Source organism: Scomber japonicus, chromosome 24 (genome assembly GCF_027409825.1).
Source record: "Scomber japonicus isolate fScoJap1 chromosome 24, fScoJap1.pri, whole genome shotgun sequence".
Classification (NCBI taxonomy): domain Eukaryota; kingdom Metazoa; phylum Chordata; class Actinopteri; order Scombriformes; family Scombridae; genus Scomber; species Scomber japonicus.
Genome location: NC_070601.1, coordinates 4842988 through 4853039, shown reverse-complemented (window position 1 = coordinate 4853039; position 10052 = coordinate 4842988). Strand labels below are relative to the sequence as shown.

General features: G+C 38.7%; 1 protein-coding gene across 2 annotated transcripts in view; it reads left to right on the top strand.

Moving 5' to 3' along the window:
- LOC128354130 (inositol polyphosphate-4-phosphatase type I A-like) overlaps positions 1-10052 on the top strand; it is a 52732-nt gene that overhangs the window by 39981 nt on the left and 2699 nt on the right. For both annotated transcript variants that reach the window (XM_053314386.1, XM_053314385.1), the window contains 4 exons: positions 90-289; positions 482-579; positions 844-956; positions 1071-1225. In XM_053314386.1, the coding sequence (XP_053170361.1) occupies positions 90-289; positions 482-579; positions 844-956; positions 1071-1225 (566 nt within the window). The remainder of the gene's footprint in view (positions 1-89; positions 290-481; positions 580-843; positions 957-1070; positions 1226-10052) is intronic.

The following is a 10052-nucleotide window of genomic DNA, read 5'->3' as shown; positions in this document are numbered from 1 at the left end:
ATCGTTTAATATTTTGTTTAAAGCTAAAGCTGTTGCTCAGATGTCACAGGTTGTCTGTCCACTCATCCAAGCATTTACATATCTTAAAGGTCACCCAGGCCACCGGCAGCTCCGCCCCCGACATGCTGCCGATCATCACGGGGAACCGGGACGGCTTCAACGTCCGCATCCCGCTGCCGGGAACCATGTTTGATGCGTTGCCGCGGGAGATCCAGAGCGGCATGCTGCTGAGGGTTCAGCCGGTGCACTTCAACGTCGGCATCAACGAACAACAAACGCTGGCTGAGAAGTGAGTGAGTAGGAGGAGAAAAAGACGAGAGTGAGATACAATTACACAGCTTTAGCACAGCCTCGGGTCGATCAGTATATGTCTGAAAATGCCGGCAACAGAGCGATGACACTAAGAAAATCTACTTTGAAGTTTTTTTGAGTGTGTGACGGGTGAATTCGGGCTGGGTTACAGTTTTTATGTGTTTTTCAGGTTCGGAGACACATCGCTTCAGGAGATCATTAACTTGGAGAGTCTGGGACGGCTAAATTCATACTTTGAGCAGTTCAAAGAAGTCTTGCCTGAGGATTGTGAGTAAAAAAGTGTACTGAAGTTCAGCAATAACAATAAGGCAGGAAAAATATGTTTTATAGTTTCTACAGTAGAAAAACTACTATTGTTTTTGCATTGTTTAAACTTCAAATATAAGTTAGACATCTTTAAGATCCTTTTGATGATTATTTACAGCAATAAATTGGCACCAACACATTTCCCCTGCTCTGTACTCCATCCACCTTTTATATTAATATTCTTTACCTACCTCCCCTCGCCCCTTCCTCTCTCTAACCCCTCAGGCCTCCCAAGGTCTCGTTCTCAGACTTGTCTTCCTGAGCTGCTGAGGTTTTTGGGGCAAAACGTCCACGCCAGGAAAAACAAGAACGTGGACATCCTGTGGCAAGCTGCCGAGGTAAAGTATCTGTTTTACTGGAGTAAAGAATCTCATTGACTTGACTTCTTTTGTTACTAGTTTAACACAAGTTCGAGTTCGACTATAGCATTTCTTTCCCTTTCCCAATCTCAGATCTGTCGCCGGCTGAACGGGGTTCGTTTCACCAGCTGCAAAAGCGCCAAAGATCGCACGGCCATGTCGGTGACCCTGGAGCAGTGCCTGATCCTGCAGCACGAACACGGCATGGCTCCGCAGGTCTTCACGCAGGCCCTCGACTGTATGCGCAGGTAGGACGACCTCACAGTGCACGAGTACACGAATGAAAAAACACACGCTAAAACAAAAATCCTACCTGGGCAAAAACACACCTCCTTTTAATCTATATAAAGTCTAACCTATAAACTAAGATCAAGATATAGAAAAATAAATTCAGTACATGTAGGATTTTGTGCTTCGTTGCCCAAGTGTGATTTCAAAACTCATACAGTTGCCTGCTCCCTCTGTGAAGCACATATGAAACTGATCTGGAGTTGCTCAAGTGGGATGCTTGAATATTTCTGAAATTCAGTTGGTTACTTACTTCACCAGATTCTTGTCACATCATTTAGAAATAATCTTTTTCTCTTTGCTCCTGTTTTTGGCGTATTTATTAATGCAAAAACCTTAAATGTGACAAAAATCTCAAGAGTAAAAGTATCCAACTGATATTCAAGTGAGAGGAATCCGGCTTTCCTCATGTGTATCAGGTGCTTGTTTGTCCTTCTGTGTGTCTTCATTGTCTTTTTCTTTCTGTACGTCCAAAGTTAGCCTACGCTGTTTCAGAGTCTGAGTTGCTAACCAGCTGGCAGAGTCCTTTATTTGTAATACTGCTGTCACTTTTTTGCTTTTGATAGATCTTCCCTCATCACTCCTCCTCGTTTTCCTTCCTTCCATTCACTTCCAAATAATGTCTGCATGTTGAGAGGCGTTTAGTTTGCCTCTGCAATGCAGTCAGGTCAAAATGCTGCCCTTTATATAATCAATCTTGCAGAGCTTGTTGCCACTTGAAAGGGTTCATTCATCCAAATTACCAAAAAATAGAAAGCACAGTGTACTTTCTCGCTTATGCACATAGTTTCGGTTTTATCTGTCAAAGTTTTCAAATATGCAAATGTCCTCAATGTTGCAACTGAAAACTTCACATTTCCTGAAAGCGTGACGTCCCAAAATATTTTCTAATACAATTTGTAGACACACTGTAATAGAAGCAACCGACATAGTAATGGAAAAGAAAGGAGACACAGTGACAAGTGCAGGTTTTTGGGGGATTTATCTTCCCGAACAGATCATGATTGATATTGATCGACCGAATGTTCCCGCTCCCTGCAAATGAGAGTTTTGTTCTAGAGGACAAAAAATAGTCCTTTCAGCTCTCAGAAACGAGCGATTGCTGCTGCAGAATCTGAGTCTATACGCTCGAGTGTTTGTATCTGTTTGTGTTAAAAAAGTTATGTGTTCAAACATTGACCGTTTATATATAAATATGGACGACATATCTCCGCTTCCTGCCGCTGTGGAAAAGTGAAGCCAAAACTAGTAGCTTCTGTGTGACGTCATTTGGAGCCAGAGGTGACGTTACACCCCCTTTTTATATTGTTAAATAACATCAGCAGGACAAGAACTCCCTAAAATGGAGTAAGCATCCTTGGGGAATATTTATTTAACATGTACTTTGATTTATTTAGTTTGGCTCCCATCCATTAACATAGAGGGGGCGGGATTTATAAACCTATACTGCAGCCAGCCACTAGGGGGAGATTGAGACTTTTTGGCTTCACTTTTTGGGGAGCTGTCACATCGTCCATCTTTATATACAGTCGAAGTGTTCAAAGTGGAGTTTTCTGTGACTTCATGTTGTAAATGGTTTCTATGTTACGCCCATGTACAAGATGTAATCACACCTGTCTTCGCTGTACCTGTGCTCAATAAAGTGTCACCTCCCACGGATACTCGCATGATACAGATACAGTGTTTCTTCACTATTTCCTCCCCCCTTTCCCTTTTTTCCTTTCCTACCATCTGTCCACTTTCCTGCCCCTCTTTCTCATCAGCCGACGAGCATGAAAATAGCTTATGATAATTTTTTTAGAGTTTGATTTATGCCCCCTTGGAATGACTTTGAGCTGTGATGCATGCTAAGCTAAAAAGACGCTTGGAGATACCACTCCTCCCCCCTCCTCCTCCAAATGTCCCCTTCACTACCCCTCCCTCTCATCCATACTGAGTTGTTGAAATTGAATTAAGAAATACACCCTTAAAATATATTTTGAAGTTGAGGACTGTAACTTTTCTGCTTTAGGTACTTTAGCTTTTCTTATCGCAACAGACAAGCTTTGCTAACAGCGAGCTAGCTTTACTGTTAGCTTGTAAAATATAAACTTTTGCATGCATATATTTAATAGATCTAACAGGGAAGATTCAGGATGCAATTTATCTAAAAGAAATTCATTATTTAAATTTAAAGGGTGTTATTTTGGTGCACTCTAGTGTTAGACATTTTTCCCGCCATTTTCTCCTCCCTCCGTCTCCGCCCCATGTCTGTAGAATATATAAACATGGAGAGCCATTGCTGTATTTTCTTATCTTCTTTCCTTTTCTGACAAAAAAACAAAACGTCTTTCTTAATTTTTCTCTTTTTTTCTTCTCTTTCTCTTTTTCCTTCCTTCTCTGTTTCCTGTGTGTTTGACTTTGTCACAATTTCCATTTGTACGAGTGTTTCATTTTTATTTATTTATTTTTTCGCGGGACTTTTGTTATTCATTTCCTTTTTTTTTGGTGACCTCAATATGGTTTTTATTACATTGGAACATTTTTATTATTTTTCTGTTACAACTTGGAAACCCACATCTATCATAATGGATGTGGCTTCTTCATTTTCATTGTGATTTGTCACCGATATTACCTCTTAATTTGCTATTTCACCTCTGTGCATGCATGAGTACACGCCATCTCCTCATTTTTGGCATTGTTGCGACACACACCGCTCCTTCCCCTTTGAATCTCCTTCCCTTCCTCTCCTTCCCTTCATCCTTCATTGTTTTACATTCTCATTTCCTCTTGCCACTTTTTCCTTCTCCTTTTGCTTTTTCATCTAACTTTCCATTCTCCTATCATTTCTCTATCCCATCTCCCCCTTCCTCTTCTGTGCTTTTTCTAATCTCTCCCTTCACCTCCCTACAACCTTTTTTTTTTTTTTTTTTACTGCTTCATCCCTCCTCCCTCTCCTGCTCTCTCTCTTCCTCCCACCCCCCCCCCCCCCCTACGACTCGGCAGCATTGGGACGAGGGAGGGAGTAATCCAGAAGAACCTGAGCGGCTTGCTACCGGTGCGTGACTTCCGGATGGACCCCAGCCTCCTGTACTCGCTGCCCCTGCTGGCCCTCAGCCCCAACCTCCTGGTGGTGTGGATCTTCCTCAGCGTGGCCTATTTCCTGGCCAAGCTCCGCTGCAGCTGAGCAGACCACCCGCAGCTCGTTGGGAGTGACTGACTGAAAGCAAAACATAGAGCTCGTCCAACCTTTCTGTGGGAGGGGTGGGAATACTCCGCGCTGACTCCCGAGGGGGTTTTGAAACTGTGCCACTGTCCTGTGAGTGTGTATGAAATGCTACTGTACAGCATGTACACACTGTCCAACCCTGACTAAGGGCTTTACACAACCGACGCCCCATCAATGCCCTTTTTTTTTTTTTTTTTTAATTGGTTTATTTTCTTTTCTTTAGGGACACTTTCTGTTTTCTTTTTCCTATTTCCAGCTTGGAGAAACAAGTTGGCAAGCCTGCAGATGACATCGACGCTAAGCCTGATAAATCTAAAAACAACACGACTTCACCCCATTTATACTGCAAATACGATAGGAAAATGGCTAAATCTGCTCTTCTGTCATGTCGTGTCTATAACTGATCCACTTAATGAGATTAGTATCAGCACAGAAGCTGCGTCAGATCAGAGCATCCTTACTATTATGTGGAAAGAGCCATGTTTAGTGTGGACAGAAGGCCAGAACAGAGAGGAAAAAGGTATAAATGTGAATGAACTCTGAGTCATTTCACGTCTTCGGCCATCGAGATAAATCAGTTGATTAAACACAGATATCCAGTGGAGATGTTGAAAAGAGTCTTGATGGTCACAGCAGACAGTTATTAGATAGGATCTCTTTATAGAATAATGATGAATTAGATGAACGGTATCAGACATAGCATGATAGTGTGATTATCAGTGAGTTCTCCGCCTTATTCTGACCATGAAATATAGTATATAGTTTGTATATTTGTGAACAGAAGGCCAGAGATTACACCTGACTTGTGAATTTGTGTAAAAATGAGCCGATAGTGTATAAATTGTGCTTTCTGGAAAGAGTTATCGTCATTTTAGTAGCTGTTATAAAAGGAGATTAATATATAATTTAAGCTTTGCACAAACGGTTGGCTTGTTTCATTTGTGCAATACGTTTAGCTTGTTTATCGTTGTCTTCCGTGTGCTTTTTGCACTTACCTTACAAGCTAAAGAGGAGGAATGAAAAGCTTTTATTTGGTGCCAAAAGTAAGCAGACATTCTTTAGTTCATATGTATATTTTCAGGCAGTATTTGCTCATTTTCTTTCTTTAGATCTTCCTGCTTTTCTAGATGATAGGAGGCAATTGTTTGTGTCTTCTTCAGCTTGTGCACTTTCCAGCAGGTTCTCAGTGACTCTGTTTACATGAAGCGTAATATATTTATATATATGACTAAAATGATCCAAGTATTAGACTTCATTTGGTCATTATTATAACAGACAGTGTTAGTTTTAAAAATACCGAAACAATCTACAGTATTTAATTAACCATATCTCCAAATAGGGGGGACACATTTAGGGTCTGAAAACATCGATGAGACAAAGAAAACAAATGAACTGAGCTCAAAAAACATATCAGCCAGACTAAAATGATAAAAACAAGGTCCAATTTGCTGAAAACATAAACACAAGTATTCCCTTTCCCCTGCTTAGGGCTGGGGTTCTTCTTTTTTAAAGTATGATACCAGTACCAGTACTTCATTCAATACCTATCATATGAATGGAAGCAGTCAGTTGCCTATAGTGCCGTCACTCCTCCACATCTAATTGATTTTTTGTACACAAATACATTTTGAGAGTGTTGAAATATTTATTAAATATGTGCAAAACTGTACAGTAAAGTATTATCACACATTAGACTGTATGGGCTGAAGCTGATGCCGTAGTGGGCCGATCACATGTTGCATTAAATGGGTGAGTTGGTTGCTACTAAAACCGTACAAATGGTCTTTTTTATCTAAATATGTGTCCAAAAGGATCAAATGCAGGAATCATTTGACTGGAGAAGTGTTGGTACTAGTTGGCACTTATTTCTGTTTAAAGGTATTGAACACTGATACCCAGCATTACCTCTACTGCTGCAGACAGGAAGAGTCAGCACCCCCAAATATTTATCCTAATGGGGTTTTACACACAGGAACAGATCAGAAAGGTATTGAGTCCTCTGCTAACATTCACAACTGATTTCCTATAAGACAATATAAGAAACGTATATCTTCTTTTAAATTGCAGCACAAATATAGTTAATAGTTTAAAGCAGATTTTAATGAGGCATCTGCAACATAATGCATACATTTCCCTTGTCACTCCTGTGTGAGAAGAGGAGACTGAATTGGGAATTATTTTCAGGCTGTCCTTGTCAAGTCTGAAGGTCCCATATGGAGCCATTTTTACATTGCGGCTGAAAATGCATCTTTTTTATTTCAGATGTCCTTCAGGGATTCTAGTCCGGCTGAGATGTTATTTATGGTTTGAGTTCATTTGTAAAAGCGGTGACATGTTTAATGCAGTCATTGCTTTTTTTATATACTTTTCACTCACAGAGATTGAACGTTTGCAGAGCAGCAGTGGCACCTTTTTTTCTTTTTTTTGTGGACACGTTAATTGGTCCCGATGTGCCAGACCTGATAAGTCAATCTCCGAACAGTGACAGTGATTCAACCTGTATCTGCTCTTCAGCTTTCATGCCAATGCAGCAAAGATCAGCTCTGTCTCGCCAATTGACAAAGTTGAATCTGTATGTCGTGGGTTTTTTTTTAAGATGCAGTTTCTACAGTAATTGGCTCGTTAAGGAACGTATGATTGTAGGATATTCAGGGGTTTGATTATGCAGTGTAGCACCACAAGTTCTGCACCCTATGGAGCATTTACTCAGATTTTGTAGTCGTAACTAGATAATCAAAGACAAACCGCTACAGTTAGCAGCTATTGCAGTTTATATTAGCTTTATAGAGAGCTTTATATTATGTTGAGTGGAGAGGATCAGGATTTTGAGCTGTTGGATGAATGAACGAGGAATGTATTCATGCTTGTGCCAAATGCTTCAGTCAGGTTTATTTCGTCAGGTGAATCCAGTTTTGTCGGATCTTTCTTTTTCACCAGGATCAGTGTGATGTGTGTGTGTGAATCAGTCCACTTCCACATCATAGAAACAAGAGTAAAATCGAGTTTCTCTTGTTTGAAGAATTTTTAAGTGACTTTTTCGTAAAGTCGCCCCAACTTCATCTGATTGAAGAAAAGAGATTTTAAGAAGTTTTTGCTTATAAATCGTGCACTTTCCATTGAGTTTCCTTAAAAGAATGTGTCAGTGTCAATTAATATGTGCTTGTGTTTGTGTATTGCAGAATAGTTTTGGAGGTTAGCAATACAGTTTTCAGTCTAAGTGAGCTCTAAAATACTGTTTCCTGTATTTTTCTTGGAAATAAGAGGATGAAATGTTTGTTTCTTAACTTAAAAATGGAGAATGTGTAAAGAAACCACGAGTCGTCATGTTGCTTTACATGTGGGATATCTGCGTTGTAAAAATCAATAGTTTAGCCCCGTGTAACTGAATGGAAACATCAGTCACTTCCCAGGAGCTCCAAGGCGCCGTCTCATTAAGATCGACCCAGTAAGGAAATGGATCAGACTAAAATAGACTCTTCGGGGATTATATCATACTCTGATGACCCCTAAACACTCAAGATCCATGTGGTCCCACATACTTTATGCACTCTAAACTAGAAGGGAACTCCTTACTCTCTGATCAGTTTGATAAATACTCAGAAATGCATTGATTCTTTTATGATTATAGCGGGATTTATTGATTAGTAGAAACACATTTTTGTAGTTTATGTGCTAAAAGCTGAAAGGAGGAGTACTTCCTGAAGTATAATGGTTTCAGTAGAAATGCATCTGACTGTATTGCACTTTCTATTTAAAGGAATAGTTCAACATTTGGGGAGATTCTTGCAAAAAGTTAGATGAGAAGATCTGATGTTGCTGGAGCCTGCAGCTGGTTAGCTTAGCCATGAATGCACATAACCCTCCAAACTTCAACGTGCTATGTTTACATCAAGGTTTCTATATGGATTAAACAAAATATAAATATTGGGTTTATTTGTGAGCTTTAGAGGTGCAGAAATGTGGATTTTGTTAATATTTGCAAGCTGTTTACCGCCATTTTCAACATTTGTGCTACGCTATGCTAAGCTAACTGGCTAGCTTCAGCTGCATATTTAACAAACATCCATGTGAGTTGTATCAATCCTCTCATCTAACTCTCAGCAAGAAAAGAAGAATTAGTATAGAAGAAAAGTATATTTCCGAAAATGTTGGATATTATTCACTCTTTATGTTTTTTACTATTTCTTTGAAGAATATTTTGCATTTCGTTTCTGTTGCGCTGCTGTTTAGATCTACCTCTGTCAGACAGAAGTTACACTATATGTTGATTTTATTTAAAAGCAGTAAAGAATAATATATTTAATATACATAAAAATATATAATCACTTAGCAGCAGGGATGTGAGGAAAAGGGAATTATGTCAAATATGATGAACTGGATTTAAAATATAAAAGTCCCAGTAACATTTTTGATTTCTGATATAATTACCATTAAACCCCCTTAAATACAGGTGTAATTACACTAAAGTGCTTCCTAAAATATTTATTAAAGTTATTACATCATTTATGATACTTTTGCCAATTTTGATTTAAATCTTATTTTATTTTCTTTGGGGTTTTTTTATTCCTAAGAATCAACATGTACCAGAGAATATATTTGTATTGCTGTACATAAATTGTATTTAAATGCTTGTAAGCCTAATTGCTAAAGTTTGCTATATCTTGTCTTAAGTTATTCCAAAGCAGAGTAAATATATATATATATATAAATACATATATAAATAATCTAATGCTTGTGCCAGAACGGTCATGCTGTTGTCACTTTATATCACAGCTGAATATGTCTGTGTGATCTCGCTTTAATATGCATATTTATATGTTTTTCTTTATCACGACTATTAACTGTTAATTTTATGATTTATTATAATACACTTTTTGCATAATAACAATTTGCAATTTGTAGGAACCCTCCTGTTATGACGTGTTATTTAAACAGGTTATATGTAACATTTAACATATTGATTTAATAATGTATCATATTTAATGGATGGTCATTACTTGCTGCAAAGTGTTATTATGTTAAAAGAAAATTATTGCATAAACAATTGTATGGCTGTGGGTTCTGCAGAGAAGTTTCCCTTAATTGCTGATAGTTTTATCATTTTTATTAATATTTTCATGCTTAAGTTGAGAAATTTGTCAGTCTTTGTACAGAAAGCAACTCCAGGAAAAAATGCTTTTACTCTGAAATTTTACAGACCTCATCCGACATTGGCTTGTGTTTTCTAGTTGTTAAAGGTGAAACAGACAGATCCCAGGTCAGCACCCAGCTGGTGACACTCTTATCTATGAAGTTGAATTGTTTATTTGTGTGTTTTCTTTTCCTCTGAGACTCAGCAGCAGATAACGTCCCAAAGCTTTTTATCCTGGCTGTGTCCCGTGTGTGCTAAATGTTGCACTAAATGTACCACAAACCCAAGAAAACCTCCAGTCAGTGTGTCCTGAAAGCTGCACTCCTGCTGTAATAAATGTTTTCTGCTTCCACCTGCAGGATCCAGACTACTGTGCTGGTATTTTATGCTCTTTAAAGTTGTTTGTTGTCATGCATTGGCTCCTTTTCAGACACAATTTAACACCTTA